Source organism: Macaca mulatta, chromosome 20 (assembly GCF_049350105.2).
Source record: "Macaca mulatta isolate MMU2019108-1 chromosome 20, T2T-MMU8v2.0, whole genome shotgun sequence".
NCBI lineage: Eukaryota > Metazoa > Chordata > Mammalia > Primates > Cercopithecidae > Macaca > Macaca mulatta.
The window spans coordinates 57331429-57351653 of record NC_133425.1 but is presented as its reverse complement, the minus strand read 5'-3'; the positions used below and the strand labels follow the sequence as shown (position 1 = coordinate 57351653).

At 36.0% G+C, this 20225-nt stretch overlaps 1 protein-coding gene across 2 annotated transcripts in view; it reads left to right on the top strand.

Moving 5' to 3' along the window:
• The window catches only part of CDH8 (cadherin 8), a 385185-nt gene that overhangs the window by 234433 nt on the left and 130527 nt on the right, over positions 1 to 20225 (top strand). For both annotated transcript variants that reach the window (XM_015126310.3, NM_001257905.1), the window contains 1 exon segment: positions 10510 to 10646. In XM_015126310.3, the coding sequence (XP_014981796.1) occupies positions 10510 to 10646 (137 nt within the window).

Genomic DNA, 20225 nt, shown 5'->3' with positions numbered 1-20225 from the left:
GCTGGGATCGTGTCACTGTACTCCAGCTTAGGTGACAGAGGGAGACCTGGTCTTTGGGGAAAAAGGAAAAAAAAAAAAAAAGAGCTAATAGACCATATCGTGCTCAACAGTTCATTTCCAGTATTTTCCAAACTCCTTATTATTTGCTAAATGAACCTTAATATCCAATTAAAATTTCAAATTATGTACACATTTATGACACTTTACAAAACCTAATTTGACATAGTTATACAGTACTTTAAAAATTAATTTTGGTGTGCATGCTTTCCTTAAACATTTTTTTTCTATATTGTAAATGATTTTTACCAAAATGGAAACCACGTATATAATCAAATATCACCATCTGCATAACTTTCCAACATTTAATAAGAGTTTATTATGTGACAGATACTATGGTCGAAATATTATACATGTTTCTCTTACTAACTTTATGACAGGGGAAATGCATGTTATCCCCATTTTACAACTATAAACATTGAGAGACAAGAAAGTCTATAATGGGCTACTCCACTAGATTATAGGAAGGATTAAATGAAAAATTAATATACAGGGTTTAGCAGAAAGGCCAAGAATTAGGAAAGATTCAATAAATGCATTAAATGTATTATTAAATATCAATACTGGATCTGGTCCTATGGTCTGGACTGTTACATTGTAAGATGCTTTTTCTATACTTCATCATCTCTATTCTGTTATCTATTAGTGTTTATCAACCTTGACTCTATTTCCTATGGAGAGAAGTATGACAGGCACGATCAACAGCTCCAAAAAGATACCATTCCAGAGAGGGGAAAGATTCTCTTCACTTCTAGATTGTCCTTGGCATTGCTGGGTCAATGTGGACCTGTGGACATTCATAGAAATTGATTGGGCTTCCTGTGTCCTGGGAGTAAGCCGTGAGGATCAAGGTCATCAGGAGGGCTTTGGTGTGAGAGAGTTTATCCTCATAACTCGTAACCTCCCGTCATAGAGAAGCACACACAAGAGATAAATCTCAGATAGCTACCAGAACTTCCAGATTCCATGTATTTCTAGAAATATTTAGTCATCTTTTGCTAATATTTATGTGAATATTTCTGATCCATTTGTTGTACTTGAATAATTACATAGGAATGGGTAAAAGAAAACAAGACAGAACTATTTTTAACTTGAAAAGCAATATAGATTAATTGAACATGTTACAAACATGCTATAGGAGTGTTTCTTCAAGACTTCTTCACTTCCTTTGCTTTCCATGTTCAAGTAATCACTATGCCTGGTTTATTTTACTTCCTAAGCTCAAACACCATCATCTCTAACTTGAATAGTGATAACAGCCTCATTTGCTCATCTCTTATCCTTTGATCTCCACACAGCTGCCAAGATGATTTCTACCTCAGTTTCAACCTGTGCTGCCCAATATGTGGCCACTAGCCAAATATAGCTCATTGAAATTTCAGAAAAATAATTTGAAGTTACTGAAAATTAATTTAAATAAAATAAAAATTTTGATTTCTCAGTTACAGTAGCTAGATAGCTAGGGTGAAATAGCCACATATAGTTAGTGGTTACCATATTGGATAACACAGAGCATATTTCTACTACCATATAAAGTTCTATGCAATTCAGCTGTGGTTTAGATCATGTCACTTCTGAGTTTATATCATATCACTCCTCTTAATATTATGCACACATACAAACATGATAGTTCTATGATAGTTGGCACTAAGGGGCAGTCACTAAAACTTTGTTGACATTAAATAAAAAATCAAATTTGCAATGTAATCCTTTCACAGTGTGTAAAACTGCATTCCATTTTTACATTTTTTGTTACCACATCATCACATTTAGAATTCTCAGTAATGCACTATTATTTTCCTGGCTCCAGGGGAAAAAAAGTTCAAATTTCTCCAAAAGTATTATGTAAATATTGAAGAATTGATCATGAGGCAAACTGAATGTGGGATTTACTCTGGAGCATTTTCTTTTTTTTTTTTTTTTTGTTCCAGTGTTACATAAAATTATACATGTGATTATGGTTTTATTATGTTATTTTCTGAAAGTGTTTGTGGAACAAACTATAAAATAACACAAACACACTGAAGAAATGAGACCTGAAATGAATTGACATAGATTTGGAATCTGAGACTTCTATATTTACTCTAAATAATGTACAAGATACGTTGATCATGTTGAGTGAATTTGCTTCATCCTGTTGGTGCAAATAGCGAGTAGAAATATCACAAAATCATGACTCTCCATGTAGAGCCCACACACCAGAATCTTTCAAATATGTTTGTTGTTTTAAAAAAATCTGGATATTTGGCAGTGTCATCTACAAGTAATGATAAACACTCACTGTGAGGCCACGTTTTAAAGTACAAGGAAATCTTGAATGCGTACTCTCACTTGGGGCGTACCTTAACCTTTTAAGGCAATCCTGTTGTTCTCATTTTTTAGATGAGGTAATTGAAGTGCAGATATATAAATTGGCATAGCACAGAAGTTAGGAACAAAAGAGCTAGTCCCTGGAAAAGTCATCAGATGTTTCACACAAATTGCAGTAGAAAGAATGCAGTTCAGAATAACTTTTTTCACCTATTATTCATTTATCTGTTGTGGTAATCAGTATGACTGCTGTGTACATTCCAGACTTAATTGCAGTTTGTTCGTGTTGTACTGGAGTCACAGGGAGTAAAAATGAAAGATCCACGACATTCAAAACTCTGTTCTGAAAATGTTGAAAGTGTTCTGCGTGTCTATTGTCACAGATTGATGTTTTTATTACAAAAAACCAAAAGTAATAGAGTGGGAGATGGAGGCTTTGTGTGGATATGTAGCATTGGGTATGGATTGACTGAAAGGAGGTAGGAGATGCTTTAAATAAATATATGTTAACAACAAAAAATCTAATGTAAATCCACACACATACACACAAAGAGGTGGAATTTTTGTGCCAAATATCAGTATGAAATGTATGCAGCTGGGCTGTGATAATTGAGGAAACGTATTACTCTGGTGAGGGTTTCTATTTAATATCAACAGTAGCAGCAATGCAGAAGTATGTTATTTCCCCAAAGCAATAATATTCAGTTGGCCATTTTGACTTATTGCCAACCACTACACCAGTGTATTTTCTTAAATTTACTTTTGATCTCTGCAAGCTACTCTGAATTGAATGAACTGGTGACATCAACTTGTGTCTGTGGTTAGTGTGCTGTGTATTAAATTACCATCTTTGAACCATTAGGAATTTTCTTGAATTTTTATCCTTAATTTCACAAAGTAAAGGGATCAATTTCTTAGCATTTACTTCCAAGAAATACTACTGTGGATTAGAGGAATGGTGATATTTAAAAGCCAATCTGGATACTTGTTGGATTAAAAATGAGAAAGTTTAAATAAGGCTCTTGTGAATATTGGTTATCAAGGACAATGCAGTTTCTAAACTGTATCTATTGCAGTAGAAAGGGACTGTCTATTTCTAAAACTTCCTTCGTTAGAATTGATATTAACATGACCCAAGGAGGCCATTTTCTCACATGCCACCTCCCATTGTGTTAATGAGAAGTTTCTTCTTACTGTGGCAGGAAGATGACTCTCCAATGTGCATGCTAGTCTTCTCAAAACTAGCTCTTCTGTCGAAAGCATTTCAAATAATTCTGCAAATGAGCAGCAAATCCAATACATGCACAATTCTCAAGAAATTAGAACAGAAACTTCAATTATAAAGATAAAAATACTAGATTTTTTAAAAACCTAAAATAAAACTCATTGCGCTTTTCAATATGAAAAGTAGGATCCAAATTAATGTTTTTCTTTCTCTTTTTCTCTCTGATCTATTCCCTTTTTTATTTCTCTTTTTCTCTCCCATCTATTCCTTTTCCTCATACTTTTAGTACTATATTTCACACAAAATAATATTCCATGCTTAATAATACATCCTTCTAGCAAGCCTTTTTTGAGTAACTTCAATAATTATGTGACGCTATATGAATCAAACATTCTTTCTTTGTGTTTAAAGAGCAAAGGTCAGGCAAATGTTTATACAAACATGGGAGAGAAAATTCTTAAGACAGGGTCAACCAGCAAACTCTAGGGCCAGGTATAAAAGGCTCCTGTAGGTAAGATGTGAGCAAGGAAAACCAATATAGCTTCTCATCTCTTTAAGTCTATACTCTATGGAGATACCTATAGTAACAGATATTTTGAAAATAGTAAACTCTGGTATAGACAAACACCACAAAGAATTTGGAAATACTTTTTTAGTGTCACATAAAGAATCCTGTCTTTCCCAAAGCTACTAAAACATGTGACTAGTAGTTCTTATTTATTTCTTTTCATTTTTTGATATTCATCTCCACAGTCAATTTGGACTTTAAGAGAACTCTTACAGATTAAAGAATTGGCTCATCATTTATATGTATTTGTTTTTGTATCTAATGTGAATCATTTATCAACTCATTTACTGCAAAGCAATCCTTGTGAAGTAGATATTTTTTCCTATTTATAGATGAACATCTGAGATTAAGAGATGGCAAAAACCATAATTAGCTTTGCACCAACCTGAGAGTTTCAATGTTATTCCCCCAGGTTAGATTCCACTGAAGACTCTCTGGCTTCTCAGGTTGTTTTTATTCTATTTTATGTGGTGCCACTCAGAAGGATGCTGAGAGTCACAGGAAAACAAAGTGGCTTGAGGGTCTACTTCTGAGGTTTCTACCCCAAATCATGATGCCTGAGAAATTACATGATACAGATACCTTGAATTCTGAAATTTAAGCCATTACCCTAGAGTTGTTATTTTTAACCCACTCTTTTTTTTAAAGTATTTTCTGTGACTTGGCTTAAGGAAAGGGCCTATATCAGAGTTTTATAATGAAGTGTTGTCCTTTATTGATGCTACAGTTTTATCACACAGTGAAATGAGTAGGAAGAGAGGGGAGTAATTAAAATGGTGGAGTGTATGGTGGCAGCTGTGAGGACCAGAAAAAAGCAGACTGAATCTTTGCAGCTAGAGATGAGGTTGGCATAGCTGTGGCATGGGGGTGGGGAAGAGGGTGATTGGGACAGCATTTGCATTCCAAAAATGGCATCCTTTCTGATTTTGTGATTAATCTTATAACTAAGATTAAAGGCTTATAGACTACTCAATATGAATACAAAAATCAACCTAATAAACCTTTGAATCTTCAATGATCAGTTCAAGGACAGAGATTTTGGTTAGAAAAGTTGGTGGAAAAAAAATACTGGTACCAGAAATGCAGAGATTGGTTCCTATTTATTCTCCCTTCCCAACTTCACCTTTCATCACTTAACCCAAATTCCTCTATTTTCCTGCTTCCACTAACATTAAGACCCGGATGAACTTCTTTAAGGACAGAGAAATAAAGAGTGAAAGAAAAACTACCTTGGACCTTAGAAAAAGTCAGGAAATCATCAATAGAAATCTTACTGTCTTTTCCTTATAAATAATGCTAACACTAAAGCTTTTAAAATACATGTTTATTGAGCCTTTGTTTTAGTGTCAGACCCGTAATAAGATTTTATAAGCATTACCTCATTTAAAGTTCATAAATCATGTTATAATCCCCATTTTACAGATGAGGGATCATTAATAACATGATTAAATCACATATATGCCAGTAATGAGACTAAGATGAGAACTCAGGCTAACAGACTGAGGACCCATGTTTTTTTGTGAGGAGACTATGAGTATGTGAGTGGCCTATGGACTAAGACTCTCCTGGCAGCCTAAAGAAACACACAGAAATCCAGGTCATGTCTTCAAGCAGCAGAGCAGAGTTTGTGAGAAAATGAAGGTGGATTTAAAGTTTATCCATAGGCCTATAAAGAACTTGAGAGATGGAAGCTTTTATTCTTTCACTTTCAGGGAAGGTCTAAATTCTTATCATCTTATTCAGTAAATCATCTTCACTTAGACATTGTGTTTTAATATTTAGGTGTCTAAGATATGTTCAAATCAGTATATTCCAAAACGAGAAAAATAATCACTTGTTATCCTCTGTTTTGTAGTCCATTTGGGCTTCTATACAAAATGCAAAATACAAAATAGACTGGATGGCTTATAAACCATATAGAAAATAATTTCTTCTGTTGGTGGGAATATGAATTAGTTCAACCATTGTGGAAGGCAGTGTGGTGATCCCTCAGTTACCTAGAGACAGAAATAGCATTTGACCCAGCCATTCCATTACTGGGTATATACCCAAAGGAATATAAATCATTCTGTTATAAAGACAGATGCATGCATAGGTTAATTGCAGCACTATTCACAATACCAAAGACATGGAATCAACTGAAATGCCCATCAACAATAGACTGGATAAGGAAAATGTGGCACACATATACCACGGAATACTATGCAGCCATAAAAATGAATGAGATCATGTCCTTTGCAGAGACATGAATGGAGCTGGAGGCCATTATCCTTAGCAAACTAATTCAGGAACATAAATCCAAATACCACATGTTCTCACTTATAACAGGGAACTAAATGATGAGACATATGGACACATAAAGGGGAACACTGGGGCTGGCTAGAGGGCAGAAGAAGGGAAGAGGGAGAGGATCAGAAAAAATAACCAATGGATACTAGGCTTAAGACCTGGGTGATGAAATAATCTGTACAATAAACCCCCATGACACACGTTTACCTACGTAACAAACCTGCACATCCTGCACATGTAACTCTGAGCTTAAAATAAAGATAAAACAAAGAAATGAATTAATCGAAATTCTGAAGGTTGGGAAGTCCAAGATTAGCATGCCAGTGTGATCAGATTCTGGTAAGGGCCCGCTTCTGGGTTGCAGACAATCAACTTCTCACTGTGTCCTCACAATGGAGGAAGGGGGCTTGCTAGATCCCTGGGGTCTTTTTTATAAGGGAACTGATTTCATTTGTGAGGGCTTCACATCCTAATCACCTCCTGAAAGGCCCACCTTCTAACACGATCACCTTGGGAGTTAGGATTCAACATATGTATTTTGGGAAGCACACAAACATTCAAATAATAGAATGTTGTGTCTCAGTTTGGAGTTCAGAAAATTGAGTACATGTGTAGGCATTCAAGGATGTCACCATGATACAAATGATATGAGAGCCCTTCACACTGTGTCACAGTGTCAGCACACACATGTAGGTGAAGTGTGCCACACCTATCATCTCATGTGATCTTCACAGCAATCTTGTTAGCCAGGGACTATTACTATCCCCATTTTATGCATGGATAAGATAAGCCCTTTATGTGGTTGGTATATACATGGACTTCACAATGACTCAGATGTGAGTATTCATTCTGGTTCCGCTGTTTTAACAGTTGTGTTACCTAAAATGTCCTAGTCTCTAAGAGTTTTATTTTTCTGTTATTCATTATATAAGAAACCAAGAAAAGAAGGGTGGGAGAAGGAAAAGGAATCTAGCACTCTGCTTGGTACAAATTTGGTGTTTCATGCATGCTTGTTGACCAAAATGTTGAGTCAGAATTTTTGTGCTGTTTAGTCATTCTTGGGAGCTGTTATCATAAAGTCTACTAGGCAATAAAATGTGTGAAATTTCTATAGAAGCAGTAGGAGTTTTCCAAAATAGTTGAGGTAGACTTTAAAGTGAATTTTAAACCAAGTCATTTATTTCCCATCAAGTTCCTTCTATTGTGTAATCTGGTAATATTATGACATTCCTACCTCTGATCTCACTAAAGGGCTGTATTTATAGACTATTTTATAAATTCCTGTGACTCACCCCATAAAGTCTGTCATGAGCTGGAACTTTAAAAAATGAGAAAAATATCTCTGCCTTTGTTAGAGTTATAGGAGTTAAATAACACACTTCTTTTTTTTAAAGTTTTCTGCCATTTATAAATTGCTAAGGAAGGGGCATTCTTTGCTACCTTCTAAATAGGGAAGTTTATTAATACATCATTTCATGAGAGATGAAGATGATGACGATGATGATGAGCCTATTTTTAGTACATACTAAGTGCCAGAGATTGATTTAAGCTTTGTTTTTAGTCTTCACAACTGTTTCTGGGATATAAATAATTCTTATTTCACCAGGAAATAAATTGAGGCTCAGTGAATTTACTAATTATCCCAGAAACAGCAATACATAAGTAATAGAGATATAATTTGCTCCAAATCTGAGTTCTGCATGACACATATCTGAATAAGGGATTAACAAACAGCAACATTTTTTTTTTTTATGCCAACTTCCAAATACCCCGTTGTTGCTCCCATTGCTTCCTTGGGGCTAGAAGTTCTAGGCAATTACTGGACAGCAACCAAATAGCCATGGAATGTGTTTCTGATTTGGGATTCATGAGTATCAGTGATTAGACTGATTCTTGTTTACTGTGGCCTCTGGGAAATTGGTTGACGCATGGATGTGTGAAATATCGGCAGTGAGATAATAAAATTACTAGAACCAGAAATGCCTGCAAAGTTTATTTATGAATATAATGCAGAAAGTGATAATTAATCCTCTGGACATTTTTTAGCTCTTTTAAGAGTCAGAGTGTACATGATATCTGAAGCAAAACACATGTCTGTTTAGTTATTTTACAGTTAAACTTGGAATATCATTGGTTGAATCAACCATCATTATTCCCCAGGAAAATGGCTTTTGGTCTTCTTTCCATAATACAACACATTTAAACACTTTGCAGTAAACACATCCTCATGTTCAGGATTTTGTTGAAAGCACTGTTAATTCACCTGTCTCTCAGTTCTTAAATTCTCTCTGAATTTCTCCAGTATCCTGGGGATTGGGGATGGGAGTGATTTGTAGATGCCTAGTGTATAGGTACAAGTCAGTGTCTTAGTTTTTATTTGTAGTTAAGTCATTACTAAATGGGCAGTTATTATGTCATTTTATAATAATTTTTTTCAAATGATTTCTCAATACACAATTGTCAATAAAATTAAATCATTTTAACTATTATTCCAAATCTTTTAATTATGCTTTTCTTTGGTGGGCAGGATTTAACAAGAAGGTCTTTTTACAATGGCCTTTGAATCTAGTATAAATGATATGCATACCTTCTCTAGTGAAAAAGAAATAGCTAAAAGGAGAAGGAAAAATCCATTCATATATCTATCTATACCTATCCAACTATCTAACTAGTAACTTGCTGTATAGGTTATTTATCTAGCCATCTTTATAGGTAGGTATAGATATAAATTGGTAGATGCATATTCATATACATACATATAAAATGTTTTCAATGAACTCTACTAAAATGTTAACTGCAAAATTATAGTTGGAGGATTATGGAAAATTTACTTTTTTATTTTCTTATAATGGCATAGTCTTGTTTTTTGTCATATAATAAGTATCTATAAAGAACATGTATAAGAAATATGCTCAGTGTTAACTGGCATGGACCATGCTTCAAATTTGAGTTTAATGAGTATCAATGAATAGAGAGATTTCATGTGCACTTCCTAAGCCATTCACTCAATCATGAAGGCCTTCTTCAGTCTTTCTTCCTGAAATGCAATTGCATACATCTTTCTTTGGGCCTCCATCCTATCCTGTTTTAGTGCATCACTGCTTATTTATGGGCCAATCTTTCTAAGTCTGCCTTGTAGTCTTTAAAACGTAAAGATTATTGGGTCCAGCATTCCATAGCCAGGAAACTAATCTTGGTGTATAAAAAAGGTATTAATAAATGTCATGAGAAAATAATTTCTTTTCTTTGTCTTGATACTACCCTGATACTTAGTGGTCCTGAGAAGCAGTTTGCTCTAGACACCACACATCTCACGTATTTTCTTATCTGAACGAGTTTGCTTGATAAAAGAACTACTAATATGTCCGTTTGAAATTCTTAATTTAGTAGACTGTAGTGTTTAAATATGTTAAAATATAGATTCTAACTTTTAAAAAACATTAACTATAGAATAAACAACTATTTAAAAACAACCATGGAATCAACAACTATCCAATTTCTATGGACTGAGATTAATAGAAAACCTAAATACACACTTAAAATGAAAACAAAACAAAACAAAACAAAACAAACAACCACCGCCACCAACAAAATGAAATCCCATAAATTCAGTACAGTCAAATGAAAGTTTAACAAAATACATATTTTATTTGAATGGACATACATAACATGTTGCCTAGTGCCATCCTGCTTTGGGCTTGAATTTATTGTTTTATATGATATTTCGTGGCAACTGCTAATTATCATAAGCTGTCCAATAAATGTGATGGATTGTCCAATTAACTCTTCATCAGCATCCATTTTTGAAGATGCTATCTATTGAAACTGATGGCAGTTTATGACCTACATGTTGCATATGTAGCTAATTGCTCCTTGGACAATAATTATTAAGTTTCTTGTGCCTCATTCAGTCATTTTGTTTTATACATTATGATGCCACTGAGTTTCCCAATTCATTTGACTTCACAACTATGGCTCTCCAAGGATTACTAAAGGTCTGCTGTGGAATGTATGGATCATATAAACATTGAAGTAGATTACAGATGTGTCTGTTTTGTAGGTTTTCCATCGACCGGCACACTGACCTGGAGAGGCAGTTCAACATTAACGCAGACGATGGGAAGATAACGCTGGCAACACCACTTGACAGAGAATTAAGTGTATGGCACAACATAACAATCATTGCTACTGAGATTAGTAAGTGCCTGGGTTTGTTCATTTCTTCCTTGTGTGACTGAGTTCAATTTATGCCTATTAATAACGTGATAAGCAGCCCCTGTTTCTGTTAGATACCTTGCCATTGGAACTTAGTTTATTGTTCCCAAGGAGCCTTTGAATGTATCATCTCAACACAAAATAACTTACACCGTGGTGAATTACTGAAATGTTTCAGGATATGTGAGAAGGAAACATTCTTATATCCGTTATTCAGCCATTAAAAACAATGTTTTGCATTTTAAAGTAAAAGGAAAAGATTTAGTATAAAACAGTGGATAGCTGGGCACGGTGGCTCATGCCTGTAATCCCAGCACTTTGGGAGGCCGAGGCAGGTGGATCATGAGGTCAGGAGTTCGAGACCTTCCTGGTTAACACGGTGAAACCCCTTCTCTACTAAAAATACAGAAAAATTAAGTCAGCGTGGTGGCGGGTGCCTGTAGTCCCAGCTACTCGGGAGGTTTAGGCAGGAGAATGGCATGAACCAGGGAGGCGGAGCTTGAAGTGAGCCGAGATTGCACCACTGCACTCCAGCCTAGGCGACAGAGCAAGACTCTGTCTCAGAAAAATAAAAAAAAAAAGTATGTAAAAAAAGGTCAAGAACTGTACATTATAATTTAAATAAATGGACACACATATACATATAGTATAGTACATACAGTATAGAAACAATTACATATTTAAATCATACATATGCACACATACATGTGGAAAATATAGACGGAAGCTTTATCAATATTATTTTGGGTAGGAGAGATTATAGATAATATTTTGTTTTGTTTTTTACAATCTAATGTATTTTACACAGTAATCATGGAATGTTTAAAATTATACCAATATAAATCCAATGTAATCTTTTTCATAAATTTTGTGAAAACATTTGAGTTATTTTATTATAGGGGAGGAGAGTCTAGGGTTGTTAAAATAACATGTTAATCTTTTTATTTTATTTTTTTTTCTTCTTTGCACTTGATAAAACTATGATGGAGTCTCTAAACAATAGCTATATGGTGAAATTTGGTGCCACACTGTCTTTGAGAGCTTAGATCTACTTTATCAACTTTCGTCACACAAAAATATGAAAAAGGGACGTGATGTTCATTTTACTTCCTAGCAAAATACATGTTTCTTATCATCCGAATATCTTCTTTTTATAAAGGACTGGATGAGTCCTTCGAAGTTGTACACAAATTCAGAGACAATAAATTCCAAGAGAGTTGGGGTAAAGGGAATTTGAAAAAGAAAATAAAAATCAATGTTAAGAAAGATTCATGGGCACACATACCGTATAGAGAAATATAGATGATAATTATAGGAAATGTGCCCTAAAATCCACTCTACTCTCTGGCAGCTAATGTGAAAAAGGGGAAATATCTCTGTGAAAAATGATTAATTTATTTGTATTAAAAAAAGAGTAATCCGTGTGTTCAGGAGACAAACTTTTTTTTTTTTTTCTGGTTTTGTGATGTGAGGAAAATGTCCTCTACCAAGGCTTATAAAAAGAACTCTTGTATGAAACAGTGAAAATTCAAGAGCGAAGAATATTTGTTTCTTATAGCAGCCTTGAGTGCAGGGAGAGAACACGAAGTCAAGTTGATATGTAGTTTCCACGCTACCAAACTCTGGCTCTGGATAGAGACAGAGCTTTGGAAACTTTGGTGTTTTTCCTGCCTTAGGAGTAGTATTTTCTTCCCTAGTGTCTTAACCTGATGGTAGTTTCCCCTTGTAGCATGAAGAGAAGAAGCAAATAAAGCATGCCATCTGGTGATTCTGGTTTATTAGAAGTGTCAACCTCATTTAGAAAGATGTAGACATAATTTTTTAATAATTTACCATGTTGAAGCCTGATTATCACCTTAAGCTTCTCAGAAAAGCTGTATCTATTTATATGATTTAAGGCTTTATAAAAAGCTCAAAAAAAACCCAGTCTTCTTTAATGTGTATAGTCAATAACTACTTTTAAAGAATTTTCTCATATACTGAAAACACAATCTAGTAGAGTTAAACTTAATTGATGTTACTTTTGAGATAGATCTCTCTTTCTGTTGCCCAGGCACCATCATAGCTCACTCACTCCACCCTCTATCTCCTGGGCTCAAGTGATCCTCCTGCTTTAAACTCCCCAGTGTCTGGGCCTACAGGCACAAGCCACCATGCCTGGCTAATTATTGTTTCTTTTTTTTTTTTTTTTTGGAGAAACAGGGTCTCACTACGTTGCCCAGGCTAGTCTCAAGCACCTCACCTCAACTGATCCTCCTGCTGGGATTATAAACATGATCCACACACAAGGCCTATGCCACCTTTTAAAAATGAGATAGATTCCTTTACTTAAATATCCATCAAGGTTTATCAGTTATCAGCAAAATGTGCTCAAAGCAATGAATACACAGAGCATTTGCTTAAGAAACATTTCAGGACAATCCAGAAACAAAGTACTCATTTTTGAGAAATCCTAGACAAGAAAGACAGATAGCAAAACAGCTGCTCCAGGGCATTGAACTGTTAGCTGCAGGGTGACAAGGCTACCAAGCTAAGTCGGGGAAGATGTTCATTGGCTCGTTCATTCAATCATTATTTATTAAGTCTTTACTATCACTAAGCACTCATCTAGTGACTGAGGATATAGCAGGGAGTAAAGTAGGCATAAATCCTGCTCCTCTTGGAGTTTTCTTTCTGGTAGCACCTGGGACTACCTGCATATCAAAGGGTAAATTGGAACCTGCTGATATATGCATAAAGAAAGGCACAGAGGTAAGAAAGAAGATGATGAATGTTGAAAGTTCAAGCAATTCCACATTGGTGCTGTGAAAATAAATGCAGCTACTGACCTCCTTCAATGAGGATATGATATTAAAAATTACTTCAAAATACCTATGAAAAAATCAAGACTTTATGTATATTAGTAAAATTACTAGTTAAGATTTTTAAGTGGTATTAATATTATTATTATAAACACAGTATAACCAAATAACTGAAAATATAAAACGTAGATGAGATAAAATTTTCTGAATGTTTTTAGAGAAGTGATTCAATCATGTCTCAGATTCAGGTTTACAGTTGGCTCCATATGGAGAACAAACACAGTGTACCTGTGCTCATATGCTGAGCCTCAGGCTTGCTCAGGAACCACAGAGAATTTAAAATATGTGCCCAAACATACATTGATTCTGTTCAAATCAGTGTTGATGGGAGTTGTCTCACTTTTTCTTTTTTCTTTTTGTCAGAGATTGAAAACTAAAACCACACAGGTGCATTTTGGCCAAGAAACAAGCTTAATTCATGTTAAACATCTTAAGAAATGTTAGACTCTAACCTTAAAAATCTGTCTGACTTTGTTTTTTTTTTTTTTTTTTTTTTGAGACGGAGTCTCACGCTGTTGCCCAGGCTGGAGTGCAGTGGCGCGATCTCGGCTCACTGCAAGCTCCGCCTCCCGGGTTCCCGCCATTCTCCTGCCTCAGCCTCCTGAGTAGCTGGGACTACAGGCGCCCGCCACCGCGCCCGGCTAATTTTTTGTATTTTTAGTAGAGACGGGGTTTCACTGTGGTCTCGATCTCCTGACCTTGTGATCCGCCCGCCTCGGCCTCCCAAAGTGCTGGGATTACAGGCTTGAGCCACCGCGCCCGGCCATCTGTCTGACTTTGTTTGAATTTTTGCAGATTTCTTTCTTAGAACAAACAAGGGTGAGAATACAAAAGAGAGCTTTAAATTTTAGCTGTGAACTACTAGCTGGGGTGGCATAAATTTGAAAACTTTAAGCGTACAATTAAACCACCTTTGTTCTTGATCACAAAGGGAAGTAGAAATCATAAGATCACAGAGAAATTTGAAAAATGGAAATTACTATGAACATAGCTTAGAAACTTGTTGTGACTTGGTTTGATTATTTAGCCCATCATATGATGTTTATCTTCCAAAGCCACACACCATGTCTTGGGGGAAAAAAAAATATTAAAGGGAGATTTATAGAATTCATCTGAGAGGAATATTTAAAACCATTCAGAATAACAGAACCCCATAGGGGGAGGTTCTAATAATGATAAAGAAATCGTCATTCCAGGGAGAACAATTTAAAATGACTCTCAGAATGCTATCTCATCAGACAAAAGATTTAAACAAATGAAATTAGGCTAAAAAGTGGATTTTAGCGAAGTCCATCTGTTATCTCTTAATGAGAATGGAGATGTCATTCTTTATCCTCTTGTGTCAGATTCACTTAACTGAGGCTGAGATGCTTCACTGTGTTTATTACCCAAGTATTTCAGTGGTAGTAGATCTAACTTGTCATCATGATCAACTGGCACATCTTATCACTTGAGCTGGCAGGTGGATGTCCATGTGCTAACAAGAGATTAGGCTTGTATAGTATATCTCTGCTAACTGTCTCTGCTAGTAGTAAGCCCATTCCCTGAAACTACAGTGCATGGCTGCTGTTTACCATGATAATGAAGATTTAAGGTAAATGTAGCTGAATAATGAAAACAATGAGAAAATAAACTGAAAAAGCCCTTAAATGCGTTTAATTCTCAAAATGTTTGCTGAAAAGTGACTACTATTATTATAAGCATTTACCAGGCAAAGAAACTCAGATACATGTTTCAAAATTTCATAAATTTCAAAATTTCATAGTGGGCAAGGATGGGAGTGGAGGTACAGGATCAGACCTTTGTTTAACTGCAGAATATATATTCTTAAACACCGTCCACAGAAACCTCACTTCTATCTTCTTTCCTCTTTATCTTCTTGCTCAATTTTAGCTTCCGATACTGCTACATCATTTCCTGAATCAAGTGAATGAAACCATTTTTCTGTGCAAAGCAAAAGGCTAGGGCAAGGACAAGGGTGCGGTGAAGGAATGAACAAGCACGCAGTTTATTACGGAGAGTAAGAATATTGCCTAATAAACAGCAGAGCTCTGGAACGTCTAAAACCAGAATCCAAGTCCTATTTTATAGATTAGGAAACTGAAGAACATAGAATAGAGAACACAGCATAGTACATTTTAGGAGACTGTTTTTCAAAGCAGACCGTTGATTAGAATTGCCTAGAAAATTGTCTAAAACAAATAAAAAATAGTCCAGACTTCATTTGAAACCTATTAAATTAGAATCTCAAGGGAGAGTTTCAGGAATTTACTTCTCACAACTTCTTCCTTGTTTCCCTCACCATGCACATACACATACACACACACCCACACCACCCCCCCCCACACACAAATATACGATCATTAAAATTTGACAATACTGCAAAGAGAGGCAAAGAAAGATGAGGCATTATTGGTTTGTTTGGTCTTTTTTAAAAGAATTTTCCCATGCTGACTATAACCATAGGACAGTAAAGTATACTGAGAATGTGGGAATCAATTTGCTTAGAACAGACTCTCTGCAGGGGCATTGTAGATGCACTGAATGCTCGTTTTAAAGTGTCCTTCACAGAGAACGTGATGGTGTGGAATGGAAAGTTGCAAAGCTCTCTGACACTCTGTACCTGGGAGCAGGCAATTGGCATGGCATTTGCAGAAAGTACATGACTATTGGTTACCTGAAAGTATTTCAAAGCAGGAAGCATATAATTGCCCATTAAATTAATCTCTTTGAGTTAGTGATCATGCATTGCTCTGGCCCACTACAGCGGGCTGCACACATTATTGCAAATGAAGCTTTTCGATAATGATGGTTAAATCTCCCAGGGAAAACACTAGTTTTATAGCACTTAAGGATTGTTTTTTCCTGGCATGGGGCCCAGTTGCCAGAATAATTGCTTTGTCCAACCCAGGCTACTTAGAAAAACATATATCTTTATAGGCAGTTCATTGTTTAGAGCAATCTTGGGTTCTGGAGTTGGATGGAGTTGGAGTCCTTGCCACATTTTGATCATATAACCTTGGGTACATTATTTCTTATTTTACTCTCAGTTTCCTCATCTGTGAATGGAAATGATTATTCTTTAAACTTGTGGGTATAATGAGAATTGAAATAAAAATGTTAGTACTATGTCTCTTAGCAAATAATTTACCTACAATCTTAAGAAAGTGATGGAGACATGGTGTATGTTCTTATGGTTAACACAGCCCTTAAGCTGGGCTTTGAATCACGGTTTCATTTAAAATTATTTATTTAATTTTTTGTCTGTTCCCCTTCCCCTTTCCACAACAAAATAGTGGGTAATTATGGCCTGTGTGTTGCTTCTAGCTGCAGTTATGTTTCTGCATTGCATAGCCAATATGTTTGTTCATTGACCTTCTTCTTGCCCTTGGTTGAGGCATGGTAGATTGATCAATGGCTAAGAAATGGCCCTCATAATGAGGCAGGCACATGCTTACTAAAGACTTTAGATTTTATATCAAGATTGTGCTTAATATATATCCATCTCTCTCTATTACCTATGACATAGAGCGAGAGCTCCGTAAAGATCAATAGCCATTCCCTTGTGCGGGGTGAAGTGGTGATAGTTGCAGAGAAGCTATTATTGAGTTAGATAACACTCATGGAAGAGAAGAGGTGATAAGAGCCTAAAGTGGGCAGTGAAATTTAGGTACAGAGGTGGTTAAGGGACTCCTAAATATCACACAGGTTGCAGCAGTAAGACTGATAAGCCTGTCTGGGAATACAGTCATGTGACAAGTTCCTATCTAGGTCCCTCACTTTAGATAGGCATGCAGGCAGTCTAAGCTGGAGATCATTGTTCTTAGCAAAGAGAAACACAGTGAAGGAAAGTGAAAACTAAAATATGAGAAAGCAAAAGGGAAGCTACAGGTTCCTGGGGAGGGAATCAGAATCCAAAGCATGATTTCCTACAGGGAAGAATGGGGGTCCATATCCTTCCAAGTCCAAAGAAATAAGTGATGCAGGCACAAAATGGATGTAATTCTGCGCATAGCCCATGTCAGTTTTATTCTAATCATTGTGACTGTCTGGCTATCCCTGCGACGTAGGTAGCAGTAGACTTGACTTGGGAATTTCTCCCTGATTTTTACTTTGTTCTGCAACCATTCTACTAATTTTCTCCTACCACCTCTTCCTTTCATCTTTCCTGCCCTTGTTCCTTCTAGTTTACTTAGAAAGAACATGTGGATTGAGAATGGAGGAACAGATTTTAGCCAGGCATTCCTTTAGGATGTCAGTGTGATTAATAGCCTCCCAGTCCCAAGCTAAAAAATAAGAGTAGATAAGAGGACTTCTATACCTACGTCTTGCCCTTATCACTCTTTATAAACCACCCTCTCCAAAGCCACAACAGTAACTCTTACTGTCAACAATTATAGACAAAATATAGAAAGAAGGTAGGCAGAAAAGAAAACATGAATGCTAGCTTTTCAGGTGCAAGTTGCTGCTAACTGGCCACTCATAGCAAATGGTCATCTCCAGGTTTGGAGTACCAGATAAAAGGAAGTAGGGAAAACCCTAGATATCTGAACAGATTTTAAAGATAGGATAATATTGGGTTGATTTAACCCTCAGGCTTTGGTTTTCTTTAGGGATGGAGAAGTCATTAGGACTTGGAGGAGAAAATGAAGTTATCAGTCCAGCAGTTGAAGGGAAAAAGATAGTGGTTAAGTATCCAGGCTGGTAAATCTGTTTGCTAGGTGAGAATCATTGCTTTTTCACTTATCCATGCTCACTCTGTCATTAAGCTACTCAACTTCTTCTGTGGTGGCTTAGTTTTGATATCTATAAAATGAGTAATGCATTTTTTAAACTTTTGTTTTAAGTTCAGGGGTGCATGTGCAGGTTTGTAACTTAAGTGAACTTGTGTCCTGGGGGTTTGTTGTACAGATTATTTCGTCACTGAAGTATTAAGCCTAGTACAATGGGGAATGTGTTGGTGCACCTTTAGAAATGTGTGATGAAGAGCAAATATATTTAAGTGCTATAATCTTGCCTAACGTAAGGCAAACTTGATAATGATGTCAATGCTAATATCAATTTTATCATATTAATCATAATATGAACTCAATTCTATCATTATTGTATAATTAAAAAGAATTTGCCAAAAAGTGACCATGTTTGTCATCAGGCAAAACTATCCAACTTAATCCAAGAATCTCTCAAATTGTTTGTTCAAGAATGTCTCATTTTGGGATTATTTGAGGGACATAATTTTCCTCAATTATGTATATGCAATAGGAGCATCTTCTTTCCTCTGTCAGTCCCAAGTATCCTAGCCAGGTTGGCAACTTTAAAAACTCTTTCCTCATCCAAAATCAAGGTCATAGGCATTGTTCTATAACAACCTTTTTTTTATAGCAATAGAAGTTATTAGTTAAGGACATAAACTGTTGAGTTATAGTAGAGGTTATTAGTCAGGGACATAAGCTATGAAGTCAAATTGCCCCAGCGAAAACACTGGGTCGAACATACGTTAAATGTGTGACTTAAATAGCTTATCCAATCTCTGTAAGTCTCAATGGCTATATTTGAAGTTTGTTATGGAGTTAAATGAGATAACACAGGCAAAGTGCATAAACAGAGCCTAGCTTATGGTAAGGACTCGATATTCTTGGTGTTTTCTCTTTCATCCCCCTGCCTTCCCTTTTCTGTCCTCCTCTCTATCCTCTTTCAGGTGAAACCTGGTGCTTGCCAACTTTTACATCCCTTATCATCTCAGTCCTATATCTAAAAGATTGTATTTGTCATTCATTTTCTTCCTTTATTCAAACCACTTGGGCTTAGAGAGAAAGAGGGCTCAAATAGTCATATGGAGATGGTAATATGTATTAATTCACTTTTGCTACGTATTACATCATGACACAATTTGGTGGCTTAACCTAATGTTTTTCTTCTGGTCCTCTGGAGCAGCTGGGCAGTTCTTTTGGTTTGAACTGATTTTGGTACTCTTTCTGGTCAGCTGATGGCTTATGTGGGACTGGAAGTCAATCTTGGCCTCATATGTTTATATGGTGGGCTGTTTAGTCCAGGGTGTCTTAGCAGACAGCTTGTCTCTCATCCTCTAGCAGGCTAGCTTAGCTTTTTAATTATGTTCTCAATGTTACAAGAAGCAGCAAAGCAACAGGAAGCCCCATTGAGTAAGCACTTTACAAGCCTTTATTTGCATCCTGTTTGATAATAGTTCATTGACCAAAACAAGCCACATGATCAAGAGCAGATACAAGAGCTAGAGAAGTGTCATCTCTTGAGGAGAGGAGTTAGAAATAATATGGCCATTTTTTTTTCTTATTAATAATATACTTCAGACTGGGAGGCTGAATCTCAGTATGTAGGACTGAGGGATGTTCAATTGTAGTTTCCACATAATTACTCTCCTGCCTTCTTTCCAGAATCTTCTTCTCAGGATAATGCATGCATAGTCAAAATCCTTTGCTCCAACCCCTTATTTATTTGGCCAAAAGGATTGAACACAATATTTCTCTTTTTATTATTTTGTCTTCATTTTTATTTTATTTTTTATTTATTTCTTTAAAATTAGAGATGGGGTCTCCCAATTTTGGTCAGGCTGGTGTCAAACTCCTGGGCTCAAGCAATTCAGCTGCTTTGGTCTCCCAAAATGCTGGGGTTACAGGCATGGGCCACCACACTATAGGTGTGTGTGGACACAATCTTTCTA